This window comes from Pelodiscus sinensis, chromosome 23, assembly GCF_049634645.1.
Source record: "Pelodiscus sinensis isolate JC-2024 chromosome 23, ASM4963464v1, whole genome shotgun sequence".
NCBI lineage: Eukaryota > Metazoa > Chordata > Testudines > Trionychidae > Pelodiscus > Pelodiscus sinensis.
In genome coordinates this window covers 7,364,331-7,378,751 of record NC_134733.1, presented here as the reverse complement: position 1 = coordinate 7,378,751, position 14,421 = coordinate 7,364,331, and the positions used below count along the sequence as shown (strand labels likewise).

Sequence of the window (14,421 nt, the reverse complement as noted above, 5' to 3'; positions counted from 1 at the left end):
GCTCTGCTTGTGTCACGTCCCCCGCTGCGACTTTGCCTTTTAAATGTAGTAAGAGTCTGGCGGTTCTTATTACATTTAAAAGGCAGAGCCGCAGCAGTCCCAGACCGAGCATGAGCTGGGACTGCTCAGTCCTGGCTTGTGCCACCCCCGGGAGCTAATCCCTTATCAACTAATTGATTAACTTATTAACTGCTACTTAACATTCCTATTCCTCGCCAAGATATTGGATGCCTTTCTGCAGTAGTCAGTGTCAAATAAACCTAGTAGTGCCTTGCTTGCTATCACATCTTCTCCACTGCCCTCCTGCTAACCATTGCAATCTTAAGCCTCAGGTCTGACAGTGAGAGATGCCTAGAAGATCTCGTATCCCCCAACAGATAGCTGGGGGTGAGGAGGGAGGGAAAAGGCAGTTTCTCAGGTAATTGAGTGTTAGGCTATTTAGAGCATTGTAGGTCATATCAGAAATGGTAGGCACCACTTCCAGCTCATGATAAGAGTTCCAGATTTAAATTAATTTGTCACTTTTTTCTCCCATTGCATAAAACAGCGAAGTAGTATACTTTTCCTAACTTTCTGTGAGTGGAAACCTGATTTGTGAATCTGCATGGTTCTGATAGTTACTTCCTTCCTTCACAGAGGGAGGTGAAGGACAGGAAGCCCAGAAACACACTGAAGGAGAGGGGTGTAGTTTCATCACCCAGCTTGTCAATCATTTCTGGAAGCTACATGCATCAAAACCCAAAAATGCCTTCCTCGCCCCTGCCTGCTTGCCAGGTATGTTAAAACTGAACCTTGTCATTTTCCAAAGTGGAGCTGTGTGTATTCTTGAAGCAGCCCATCTGGAACAAAGCTTGTAAAGGGGAGAAGTGATTTGATATTTGCTTGCACATTTTCCTGGTAAGTGATATGAATAATGCTGATCTAATGCTTTTACATAGTGAACAAATACAAAAAAACATAAGAAGCGATGGCTTATGCGCCTCACTTCAAGGATGGATGTTTTTGGTTCTGTTAGAATGTTTTTATACTATTTGGTAATGTGTCTGTATGAACTTATTTTAGTCTTCATGTTTTATTATTTTTTATAATGTTAAACACAGCGTGTTTGACATTTTACAGGCAAATGTAAGCAAAGGGGTCCTTCCTGCAGAACTTAAGCTTATACAATCATGGTAATTAGGGGTCTCCAAATGAAATTAATAGGCAGTGGGTTTAACACAAACAAAAGGAAGTATTTCTTAACTCAACACACAGTAGAATTCTTTGCCAGAGGATGTGGTGAAGTCCAGGACTGTAACAGAGTTCAAAAAAGAGCTAGATACATTCATGGAGGTTAGGTCCATCAATAGCTATTAGCCAGGATGGGCAGGAATGGTGTCCGTAGTCTCTTTTTCCAGAAACTAGAAATGGGCAAGGGGAGATGCATCACTTAGGGTACATCTAGATTACACGCTTCTTTCGAAAGAGAGCGTCTAGACTACAGCCAGTAGTTTCGAAAAAGCGAGCCGCTTTTTCGAAAGAGAACACCCAGGCAGTCTGGATGCTCTCTTTCAAAAAAGCAGAGTTTGCATTACATAGTGCCTTTTTTCGAAAGAGCACTTTCGATAAAAGGCGTTATTCCTCGTACAATGATGTTTTCCACGATTGAAAAAACTGCTGCGTTCTTTCGATTTACTTTCAAAGGAACGTGGCAGCAATCTAGATGCAGGGGAAGTTGTTTTGAAAAAAGGCCACTTTTTTCGAAAAAACACTGTAGTCTAGACACACCCTTAATGATTACCTGTTCTGTTCTTTCTGAAGCACCTGGCATTGGCCATTGTCAGAAGACACTGATTCTAGGCTAGATGGACTTTTTGGTCTGACCCAGTATGTGTGTTCTTACGTTAGTCTCTGTAGTAATTCACAGTCCTACACTCTCTTTCCTACTTAGGTCTGACGCATGTTGAAGCCACGGTCAATGCTCTAGTGGACATTATCCATGGATACTGCACATGTGAACTGGATTGTATCAATACAGCATCTAAGATTTACATGCAAATGTTACTCTGTCCTGTACGTAATCTTGCTGTCATATGCTGGTTTCTCCTGTAATCTTGCTGTCACTGTATGCTGATTTCTCCTGTATCACCGAGACCGTGTGAGGAGACTTAGGGTGGTAGATAGGAAAAGGCTAGTAGTGTGTGTGGTGGAGACTGTATGGTCAAAGCCCTGTGTAGTCTCTAGCAACATCTGCAGTCAGGCCCCTAGATTCTGCAGCACTAGATATGCAATGGCAGTCTCAGATACATTTATAAAATGGAGATTTTTGTTGAATTGTGACCGTGAATAATGGGTGGTATCCCTGGTTTCATTTAATTTTATGTGAAATTCAATTTGTTTTATTTTGATATTAACTTAATTTTATTGAGAACACAACCAAGGAAACTGGCAGTAAAGAAGCTGAAGACTTTTGGCTCCTACATAGATGTGAGAGATGGCTTAAGCACAATAGCTGTTTTGGCTATGATCAGCAGTAACATAGATAAGTGTTGACATTTTAATTGGTAGCCATTATATGTTCTAACCAACAGCCCCATTGAAAGGAGTGGGAAAGTTCCGAGGAGCTATTGTTTCATCATATCTGCAAACTCAGACGATACTGAGTTACTTTTATATGCCTTTCATGTTTTTAAGGTCATCTTCTCAATCTTAATGGCTAGAAGCTCTTTTTTTAGTAAATTAAACCTTTAGGGTGTGTGGGTGTAGGTGAGGTGCGTGTGGATTTCAAGCCTATGGATTCCCAGTTTTTTTTAAAGCAGCCATTTGCTAGAGCCTCCTCCGATATCCAACATATTGGATATATATTGTCCTTTTCATAATATGAGAGGAGTGTTGGGACAGAAGAGATGTGGATGTTCCTATGGTATCAGTTCAGTATGCCAGTTGGCATACTCCCATATTCCTAGTGATGAAAGATAGTGTAAGCTCAAAGTTGATAGAAAAAAAAACCAATATAATCTGAATGGGCAGAAAGAATGAGACCCAGTGCTCAAACCACAAAACTGACTGCTGAGGAAATGAATGTGTAGGCTAGTCATGTGGTACCATGGAGAGGGATAAGAAGTACAGTACAGTCCCTATCATCCAACCTAAACGGGACCGACACATGGTCGGATTACCGAATATTTCGGATGATACGGACTCTACTGTAGAGAGCAAGGGAACAGCTGCTGCCGCTCCTGCCGGTACACTTCCACTGTCCCGGCAGCAGCAGCAGCAGTTTCTCCTAGAGAGCAAGGGAACAGCTGATGCCGCTTCTGCCTGGGACGTCCTCTGCAGGAGCGGCAGCAGCTGCTTCTAGAGAGCGATGGGGCAGCAAGCGGGGCCGTTCTCCCGGCCCGCGCTGTATCCGACCCTGCAGCTCCCAGGAGCTGCAGGGTCTGATAAAGCGGAGTGTCGGATTACCGGGTGTTGGTTAATTCGGACTCCATGTAATACCTAATAATTGCCTTAGGGTGTGTCTACACAGCAGGACTTAGCTCAATTTACATGCCTTATTTTGAGTTATGTCAGTTGCGTAGCTTAAGTCGAAATAGCTTATTTTGAAATTTGGAGTATGTACACAGCACTTATTTAGAAATAGAGCACTCTTCTCCCGACTTCCCTTACTCCTCGTACATTGAGGGTTACAGGAGTTGGTGTAAAAAGTCCCCCAGCTTGACAGTATTTCGACATTATTTTGAAATAACTGCCTGCTGTGTAGACAGGGACGAAGTTATTTTGAAATAACATTAGTTATTTGGAAATAATGTTGCTGTGTAGACATACCCTTAGAGAGCAGTGAAGTGTTTCAGTGGGGAAGGCAATGGCTGTGCTATAAGTCTGCATGATGAACCCTTAGGTGGGTTCATAAGGACTGTTAATGTGCAGTTAAAGCATGAGAAGGTTAATGACCAGTCTATTTATATTGCAGGATCCTGCAGTGAGCTTTTCCTGTAAACAAGCTTTAATTCGAGTGCTGAGGCCAAGGAACAAACGGAGACATGTGACACTGCCATCTTCTCCTCGCAGCAACACGCCCATGGGTACGCAGCACTCTCGCATCTCTGCTTTTGACTAATCTGAACTACTTTATGAACAGTACTTCATACAAGATCATGTGATGTGAGCTCATCCTTCGCCAGGGGAGAAACCAGTCATTTAAAAACAACCCACAAACCTGATGTCTCTACTTGACATCTTCTGTCGCATTATCAGTTCCGTGTGTAATTCCTCCACTTTATTTATAATGTCATGCCCTTTACTCAGTCTGGCTGCTATAGTAAAAGACAGGACTATGCAGCACTTTAAAGACTAACCAGATGGTTTATTAGGTGATGAGCTTTCGTGGGCTAAATCCACTTCCTCAGATCAAATTGTGGAAGACAATTGGCACAACCATATATACCAAAGGGATACAATCAAAAAAAGTGAACACACATAAAATTGACAAATCAGATTTTAGAAGGGGAGGGGGAGGGAGGTTAGTGTCTATGTTCTAAAATCTGATTTGTCAATTTTATGTGTTCACTTATTTTGATTGTATCCCTTTGGTATATATGGTCATGCCAATTTTCTTCCACAGCTTCATCGGAGGAAGTGGGTCTGGCCCACGAAAGCTCATCACCTAATAAACTGTCTTGTTAGTCTTTAAAGTGCTGCAAAGTCTTGTCTTTGGTTTCAGCAAGACCAGACTAACACGGCTACATCTCTATTACTGGCTACTATAGTGTGGGCTGTATCAACATTTCTGTCTGTACTTTTATGGGTTTAAAAGTTGTCCACGAACTTTTGCTTCAGACTAAAATTAGCACATTCAAGAGCGAAATATTTTTGAACTTAATTACTAGTGGAAGGCTCCATAGTAGAGACAAAGTGTCTGGTCTGTGATTAAGTAGAGGACAGTGCAGGTTTCTTTCCCACTATTGTACTTCTGCCCCATTCTGGAGTAGCCACGCCTATGTAAAGGGAGTTCTTTATGTACTCATCCAATGTTTGGTATAAACAAGAAGGAATCTGATGGCACTTTAAAGACTAACAGACTTATTAGGGTATTAGAACATAAGTTTTTATGAGCTACAATTCACGTCCTCCGATGCTGAAGAGAAAAAGACGGGGGGAAAAAAAAAGCCATACAGAGATGGGACTGTGACATCAGTGCTAATTAAATCAGAATGTTTGGTATGTCCGCTGAGACTAGAACAGTGACCACCAAGTCAGCCAATGTATTTCATGTAGGCCAAGGAAAAGTGATCAAAACAATTATTGCCAACCCAGGGGATTTGGACTTGGTATGGGACTTTTTTCTCTTCTCCTCTCCCCCCCCATTACCAGTCCACTGGCCCTTCCATGGCAGATTTCCTCTTCTATATACAAGAATGTTTTTTCCCAAAAATGCAAGTAATGAGTGGGGAGAGGGTGACACGAGGGATTTTGGAAGTTCTCTCCTTCCCTTTAGCATTGTATAGCTCATCCTTCAAAATCTGAAGGTTTCTTAGATGGATTCAAAAGGACTGTTAATATGCAGTGAAAGCACGAGAAAATTAATAACCAACATGTGGCCTTTGGTGGCCAGGCTGGCAGCTATCCTGCCATAGATGGCTGCGTTCCTCTGTCTAATGCGGAGATCAAGAACATCGGGGCATCCCCCCCAAACCTGAATAAGGTCCATGAGCTCCACCCTGGATCAGGAAGGCGCCTGTCTTCTCCAGCCCCTGTCAGGCTCCTAGGAGCTGGCAGACTGCTCCTGGGGAGCGGTGGAGGGCTGGCTGCCAGTGGCTTGCTGTCTCATGTTTTGGGGCCACTGGGTCAGGGGTCGCAGTGGCCACTGCTGGCTCTGGGCTGGCAGGCTTGGAGCTGGCACAGGCACTGTGGCCAGGATCTACTCCTTTAATGGCTCTGGGGCTGGGGGAGAGGAGAGTAAGTTTTCCTGGTTGTGCCCAGAGTGGCCACCAGGGCCCCCTATTTCGAATTAAGTGTCTACACAGCACTTAATTCAAAATAGCTATTTCGAATTTGGTGTTACTCCGCGTAGAATGAGGTTTACCAAATTCGAAATAAGGGCTCCACTATTTCGAATTTATTTTGAAATAGCGGTTTGCCTGTGTAGACGCTATTAAAGTTACTTCGAAATAACTTCTGTTATTTAAAATGAACTTTGTAGTGTAGACATACCCTTATTCCCGACTACCCCAAGTCAGCCTGTTATGATTGAATGACCTAGGAGTAGTGCCATTGTAACAGGGAGCTTTTTTTACATTCTAGACATCATAGAGCTTTCCCTTGTTCTCCGTCTGTTTTGGGGGGGATCCTCTGCATCCATGAAGATGAATCCCTTAATTCCCTCTCCTTGTGGTTTCATGTCATTGCCTCCCCTCACAAATGAGGATGACTGTACCCAAGTCTTTGTGAAGTCCTATCAGTACTGCTCCTTACCTACAAGCCTAGAAGCACGCAGGTGCTGAGCATTCTTCCTCAGTTACAGTCTCCCCAATTTTTGCTAGCCAGTAGAGCAAGAGAGTGGGAAAATACCCTGGGTCTCTCAGGTAGCCTTGCAGAATTCTGAGATTATGGACAAACGCTGGTGTGTTGGTCAGCATTGCCTGCTGCTCCACACATTAGTGTGTAGAGAAAGGGATGAGGAAAGGGTGTGTATTGTGAATGGCGTTTTTGTGGCCCAGGAGATAAGGACGATGATGACGACGACGACGCAGAAGACAAAATGCAGAGCTCTGGGATAGCAAATGGTGAGCATATTCGACAAGAGAGCCAGGAGCAAAGTGAGGTGGATCACGGGGACTTTGAGATGGTGGTAAGCCCAGAGTTCTTCTGTTTGGGGTCTTTATTTAAAAAAAAATACTGAATTGCGGTTGTTCAGCCCTAAGCGCTCCATTAGCGCTCCATTAGATGGGGGAGATCTGGTAGAAGCTCTCACTGTGTTCCTTCTCCTTAGTCTGAGTCAATGGTGCTGGAGACTTCTGAAAATGTGAATAATGGCAATCCTTCTCCTCTGGAGGCTCTCCTGGCTGGAGCAGAGGGATTCCCACCCATGCTGGACATTCCTCCAGATGCAGACGATGAAACAATGGTGGAACTAGCCATTGCCCTGAGCCTGCAACAAGATCAGCAAGGTAAGATTTTCATGTCGTCTGAGGGCAGGTCTACACGGGAGGAGAAATTTGATTTAAGATACTCAACTCCAGCTATGTAAATAGCATAGCTGGAGTTGACGTACCTTAAATCAGATTTTTGCCATGGCCCCACTACAGTAGGTCAGTGGGAGAAACTCACCCTTCATCTTGACTTTTCTTACTCCTCATGACCCTGGGGAGTACAGCGGTTGATGGGGGAGGGGCACCATCAGCCATGAGAGGGTCAAGGGCTAGTGCAGATATTGGTTACATGTATTTTTAGGTTTTTGTTCAGTACATATTGCTATCTTTGTGGGGAAAGTATTCTCTAAGAAGGGACTTGAATGAGTAGTGGGTGGCCAGCTGGCATAGGAGAAGAGGCAAAATGCACCCAAGTACAAGAGCTGGCATGAGAGAAAATACTAGGACGATGGGAATAGTTGGCTGGGGGACTTGTATAGAGCACAACAAGCAAGATGGAATTAGGGGCAGGGGTGTAAAATCCTGTTTAATCAGTTAACTGGTTAAATGTTATGTTTAACTCGTTAACCACTTAAACACCGACTGGGCTGGAGCATCCCCACCCATGGCATGCTCTGGTTGGGCTGGACCCACCATCGACAGGGGCCACTCCTACTGAGCTGGAACAGCCCCGTACCCACCAGGGTGAGGGCCAGTTTACTCGGTTTGATGCTTACCAGTTACCCTTTTTAGAGATACGAATGGTTATGTGAAGATAGATGTAAACGAGCCTGAGGTTTGTCCTGTGTGTGTTACCTTGAAAGTATTTAAAGGAAAAGTCTTAGTCATACTGAAAGCTTATCTACACCAGTGCCTTAGTTTTTTACCAGATGGCCCATAAATTCTTATGAGCATGGGCATGGTGTGCAGCTAACTGGCCTGTGGAGGCTCTGCTATTAACACAGTATGGTTTTGAAATAGCATTACATTAACATGCATTAGGGAATTTGTCACGCACACCAGCAGGTCCACACAGTGCAATTAGTGCATGCCACAACTCCCTATAATTTACACCCCAGCTTGTGTGGACTAGGCCCTGTGCAGGCAGGATTTATTGACAGCATTGTGTGTTCATCTCTTACAGGGAGCAGCAGCAGTGCACTTGGACTACAGAGCCTGGGGCTGTCTGGCCAGGCCCCCAGCTCTTCATCTCTTGATGCTGGCACACTCTCCGATACCACAGCATCAGGTAACTGTTCACAAGAAGAGATCATCTCTCTAAGGGCATCTTGAACTTATAGCTGTATTGGCTGCACTACACTACCTCTTGCAGACCACTTAATCTTTTTTAATATGGCTTTGCCTAGCAGGGTTTGCCTTTGCAGTAACCATCATAGGGTTCTTTGCTTTAAAAATGAACAATCAGCCCCAGAAATCTGGAGTTCAGGAGGAAGCTATTCCAGCCCCTTGCTTCACAGGTTGCTTAGCTAAAATGTAGATTACTGTGAAACCCAAGAGATCAATTAGATTTTATTAGTATTCTGCTTTTGAGCTCTTGTGAATTGTTCTCTTCTGTAAGGGCACCTCTGCTCACTTTGAACATTTACACTTAGAAGGCAGATCTGATGTGGCATATCAACATCTTAAATTATGAATCTATCCAGACTCTTTTTTTAATTAGGAAGGTTTAAGGATGAGGACCACTTTTGGGTCTGTCTCAAACCACAGGACAATCCTTTCAAAACATATTTTCCATTGCTTGTGAACAAAAGCTCATGCACACACTTTTTTGAGCACTACTACTTGTACTAACAGATCCTAGTTGATACCATTTATTCAGTGTGCAAATAATCCTCACTTGTGCATGCAGATATTTAATTTAATGCAGTGCCCAATGACTTTGCAGTGATGGAGCCTAGTCTGTGGTTCTGTTGGAAAATTTGAGCCATGGTTTCTCTCTGATATTGAGAGCACTGCTATAGTTGGCTTAAGGTGCTTTTGATAGTGTGTAATGGCCTTCCTATGCTCTGAAGTATTTTAATCTGAGAATAATTTTACCAAATTTTTCTTTCTTATAGTAGAGCTGCTTAAATAAGCACCCAAATGTAACACTTCTCCTCAGTTAATTGGTGTGAACGTTTTCTTTTTCTGTAGTTAGACCCTCCAGACTTCTCAGGACACCTTTCTGTTCAGAGCTGCCAAACAGATGTAAGAAATAGGAAAACCTCAAAAAACAACAAATAGTCTGCTAGCACCTTAAAGGCTAACAAAACACATAGATGGTATCATGAGCTTTTGTGGGTCATCTGAAGAAGTGGGTTTTTCCCACAAAAGCTTATGATACCATCTACGTGTTTTGTTAGCCTTTAAGGAGCTACTGGACTATTTGTTGTTTTTTAAGGTTTTCCTGTTACAGACTAACTTGGCTACCCCTCTCTGAAGTGTAAGAAATAGGGACATTTCCATATTCTCTTGATTGGTTACTGAAAACAGACGCACAAACCAAAGAAAAGTCACTCTCGGCTTTTCTTTAGAAAGTGCTCTGTTCGAGTTGCTTAAAGACAGTGTTTTTACTTGTAACAGCTTTCGTTACTCTCTTAGCTCCAGCATCCGATGATGAAGGCAGCACAGCGGCAACAGATGGCTCTACTCTTCGGACTTCACCAGCTGACCATGGTGGTAGTGTGGGTTCTGAGAGTGGTGGCAGTGCAGTGGATTCAGTGGCTGGCGAGCACAGTGGTAATAACACTTAGGGCATGTCCCCCGTTATTTTGAAACAACATGGCGTGTGTCCACACTACCAAGCCTGCTATTTTGAAATAATAACTCCTGCTTGTGAAGAGGAATAAGCTTATTTCAAAGTAGTTATTTCGGGAGTTATTTCAAAAGAACTTATTTCAAAATAACCCCGTAGTGACTAGTTTGGACAGTACCTGCTTTTTGCGCACTATTTAGATGATTGCATCATAGTTATTTTATGATGGTGTATGAGAGACAAGAATATTTTTACCTGGAGCAGTTATTAGTGCACAGTATGGGTATCTGGACTGCCTTAATGTTCCTCTCAAAGTGCTTTATAAATTGCATATGCAAGATTCATTTCACAAATTTCCTATATTGACTCTTCGTAATTAAAGCTCTCACGTTGGGTGACATGTAAAGACAGGCCATTCACACACTCAGATGCTGTGTGGTGTTTGATAATTGCTACAGAAATAGTTATTTATCTTTGCAGTTTGCTATGCGGCATAGTGCAGTTCATGTTCAGTTTTGCTCATATCATCTTTCCTTCATCAGTGTCTGGCCGCAGTAGTGCGTATGGTGACACTACAGCTGAGGGCCATCCGGCTGGGCCAGGCAGTGTCAGTTCAAGCACTGGTGCCATTAGTACCACCACTGGGCAGCAGGAAGGGGATGGCTCTGAAGGAGAAGGTGAAGGGGAAGCTGAAGGAGATGTTCACACCAGCAATAGGTATGGACCTTTATTTTTCTTTTAAGAAATAAAGCAGAGCGGACCTACCCATGCGTGTCAGTTGTTGCATTTTCATTGGGGGATGAAGGGAAATTGATTTAGGAGTTTATATAAATCCACAGAAAATAACAAATAATTGTGATAAGATATCAGAGGCCAAAAGTCTACCTGGCTCATCTCCAGCAATTTTGTATAGAGCAAGCCATTGTTTGCATCCAGGCATCTATCATTCTAACACGTCACTTGTGTTTTCCATGAGACTTCGTCAGTCTGAGGAATTGTACTTTCAGGGATAAACAGTCTGAGTGTTAGACTAATACATCTAGTGTGTGTGTACTAAAAGTTAAGTCTTTGTAACATCTGACATTCAGTGGGAAAATGTGATATAGTCTACTGAGGATAGTATCTGTCAAGCATGCTCTAGACTCTTAAAAAGAAAAAAAAGGTTTAAAAAAAAAGAAGCCTGTAACAGGCTTGCTGCAGTTTATTTCTTTTACCCTTCTTCTTTGACCTGAATCACTTTCCCACGTCTGCAGATTGGAATGGACTTGGGATGCATGTCCCTAGTCATTTTCATTCGGCAAGTAAGTAATCGTGCTGGGTAAAACATTAAAGCAGAGTACCAACTGAATTCTTTCTCTGATGCCTTTGGCATTATTTACCTGTGAAAGTTCCCTCTGGCATCTGTAATTTGTCTTTTCTAATTTGGTCACCTCAGAGCTCTTAAGGAGTTGAGTTTTAGCTGATATGTCAGTGTGTCCCATTTGTAATTCCTTTTGGGTTTCACTTTTATTACAAGATGTCTGAAATGTCATTGCTTCATATCTGATTCTTGATTCCTGACTTTCTAGACTGCACATGGTCCGTTTGATGCTGTTGGAGAGGCTGTTGCAGACCTTACCTCAGCTGCGTAACGTTGGAGGCGTCCGTGCCATTCCTTACATGCAGGTAGTTTACTGAAAGAAAGATCAAGAGATGCTATTGTTCTAACCGTTTTTTCAACAAAATTCTGTGTGTACATTTTCCACCGTCCTCAACCCACTAAATTAAATCACATTACAAGACCTTTCTAGTTAGGTATGGAGACCATTTATCATTCTCTATAGATTGCTTTTAAGATTCCTTGTCTCTTACCAGTATGCCTAAAACCTCCTTAACATCCTGAGCCATTCAAGCAGATAGGTTTTTGTGATGACCGTGTTAATAATCAGATGTGATGGTATAAACATAATTCATGTGTCTGAATCTGGGATTCCTCCGTGGAGGGTTTTTTTTCCCTCTTGCTTTGATAATAGAACCTGGTTTCTATTGCCTCTCCCAATTTCTGTGTTTCCAGGTTATTCTGATGCTCACAACAGACTTAGATGGCGATGATGAGAAGGACAAGGGTGCTTTAGATAATCTTCTGTCACAACTTATTGCAGAACTGTGCATGGATAAGAAGGTATGGTGGTGTAAGCAAATGCAGCTTGCTAGAGTTTATGGATGGACTCTCTTCCCATTTGGGGGGATTTGTGGCAGAGTAGTATTTTAAATACCTGTTCTGAAATTTTATTTCACTTGCTTTACTTTGTGAGGACAGAGGTGGTATAGAAGTGTGACTCCCATTGGAAAGTCCGGTATTGGTATGAAATGTCATTACAAATTGTTGCCATTGTGCTCAGACTCTTAGAACTGGCTTTGGCAGCGACACAGAACATTCAGTTTATTCAGTACTACATGATGATCCTGGCATTGGTCAGGTCCTTCAGGGCTGGGGAGGTCAGGAGTCTGGGCAGGAGTTTGAGGATGTGGGGGCTCAGGGAAAGGGGAGGAGTTCAGGAGTAAAGATGGGGGGTTTGGGAGATGGCAGGGGCAGGAGGCAACCAATCCCTTTCTGTTTGAGAAGAAACAATCACATTCCATGCACATCCCATTATCTTGGCACAACCAAATCTTTACCTTGCTGTAAATTATGATAAGAGAAAGCTACAGAACAGATTTGGTGGTCCTAGTTCTTACTGTTCAGTAGGAGTTCTTGAACAAACAGTCTTATGAGCAGACAGATAGGCATAAACTCAGATATATAGTAAGTAAATATATGCTTTGTGGTCAGGAAATTTACATTGTTAACATCCATTGTTGCCATGCTGTCATTTATAAACAGGTTCCCAGGATCTTAGAGTTGGAATGTAGCTGAACAGCTGTAGAAAGTGACTGATCTCACTCTCTCTCGCTCTCTCTCTGCAGGATGTGTCTAAGAAGAATGAACGTTCTGCCCTGAATGAAGTGCACTTGGTAGTAATGAGGCTGCTTAGCGTGTTTATGTCCAGAACCAAGTCAGGATCCAAATCTTCCATTTGTGAGGTACAATCTGGAACTTTTAAATTTTGTTTGCAAGGTTGCTACGCCCAGTCTTTCACCCGGATGGGTGGCTAAGGGGATACTCTCTGAAATGGATATCCTAGAACTAAGCCTGAGTGGAAGTGCTTTGGTGTAACCTTGTGGAGAATCTACAGTGCTGCTGCATCTTGGCTGTCATGGAAGAAAACCCAGGCTGGAATTAAAGAGGGGAAACTAGCATGACAAATTGGATAAGCTAGTTCCAGTGGTCGTGGCTGAGTTAAATTCCATTGTTGATTTGGAGTAAAGGCAGCAGATAAAGGTGGTACTTAAAATAGCCTAGCAAAGGTTACTTAAACCACCTTGGCATTGAAGTGGTTAAAGGGGACTTGTAATGTGATTATTGGAAAGCAGTATGCTGCTGTGTCAACGTAAAAGTCGCTAAGAGGATTCCTTAGATATTTGTTGCTAAAAGGTATAATAATGCATAAAAACAGTATGTGTGGTGGGAAGAAGATTAATAAAAAAGCGCAGAGGTTAAAAATTTAGTCTGAACTGCATCAAATTTTAATGAGCTTATGAGCTGTGGGGTTTGTTTGGATTTACAGGGCTGCTTTAATAGTTTTATTTACAGTAGCTTTTTCTCTAGCCTTTGTTATTCACTTGAGCTTCCTGCAGAAATCAAAACTCGTGTCTTGTAGAATGCAGGTGGAGTAATACCTGGGTGGGGCAGAGCCTCTGAGCGGCATCTGCAACAGCGACTCTTTCTTGAGCGGTGCTCACCCCCAGCTGGCCAAATCCCAGATAAACAAATAGAAATCCCACTTTAAAAAAAAACCAACAAAACCCCAACGTAGTCTTCTAATCCACAGCTCAGTGGCCTCTGGCACATGTGTTGAGGGGAGATTAGACTTAGGAGGAGATTGTATTTGTTTTTCTTTACTAAGCGCTTGTTCAAAAGAGGCTCTGTAAATATTTCAGGGTTTGTTTTTTTTAAAAGAAACTCAAACTCCAACTATGAATGCTGCCTCTAAAGTTTCAGTGTCCTCCTACCCCGATGTCTGCAAATGCCTTGTTCTCATTACTGAAACTACTAGTTTTTAGGAATGGAGTAACCTTTTTCCCCCTCTTTCAGTCCTCGTCCCTCATTTCCAGTGCTACAGCTGCTGCATTGCTGAGCTCTGGAGCAGTAGATTACTGTCTGCATGTTCTGAAGTCTCTGCTGGAATACTGGAAAAGCCAGCAGAATGATGAGGAGCCTGTTACCACCAGTCAGCTGCTGAAACCCCACACTACTTCTTCTCCACCTGACATGGGCCCCTTCTTTCTCCGGCAATACGTCAAGGTGAGTTTGGCACCATGCCATCATCAATTGTAACCTGCATCAACATCTAGCCAGAGGCATATAGCTCTTCATTGCCAAAGTGCTGTAGGATTACCTAGCATGTGTCTCTCTCCATCCATTTCAAATTTGTCTTCCTGAGTTCTTACAGTCCTCATAGACATTTGGGACTGCTT

General features: G+C 42.9%; 1 protein-coding gene across 5 annotated transcripts in view; it reads left to right on the top strand.

Moving 5' to 3' along the window:
* The window catches only part of UBR4 (ubiquitin protein ligase E3 component n-recognin 4), a 133,145-nt gene that overhangs the window by 65,654 nt on the left and 53,070 nt on the right, over nt 1-14,421 (top strand). For 2 of the 5 annotated variants that reach the window (XM_075906477.1, XM_075906473.1), the window contains 12 exons: nt 637-774; nt 1,931-2,052; nt 3,953-4,064; nt 6,699-6,829; nt 6,971-7,148; nt 8,254-8,358; nt 9,711-9,848; nt 10,407-10,581; nt 11,433-11,529; nt 11,918-12,025; nt 12,811-12,927; nt 14,039-14,248. In XM_075906477.1, the coding sequence (XP_075762592.1) occupies nt 637-774; nt 1,931-2,052; nt 3,953-4,064; nt 6,699-6,829; nt 6,971-7,148; nt 8,254-8,358; nt 9,711-9,848; nt 10,407-10,581; nt 11,433-11,529; nt 11,918-12,025; nt 12,811-12,927; nt 14,039-14,248 (1,631 nt within the window). The remainder of the gene's footprint in view (nt 1-636; nt 775-1,930; nt 2,053-3,952; nt 4,065-6,698; nt 6,830-6,970; nt 7,149-8,253; nt 8,359-9,710; nt 9,849-10,406; nt 10,582-11,432; nt 11,530-11,917; nt 12,026-12,810; nt 12,928-14,038; nt 14,249-14,421) is intronic. The other 3 variants (XM_075906474.1, XM_075906478.1, XM_075906476.1) reach the window with 3 other exon arrangements.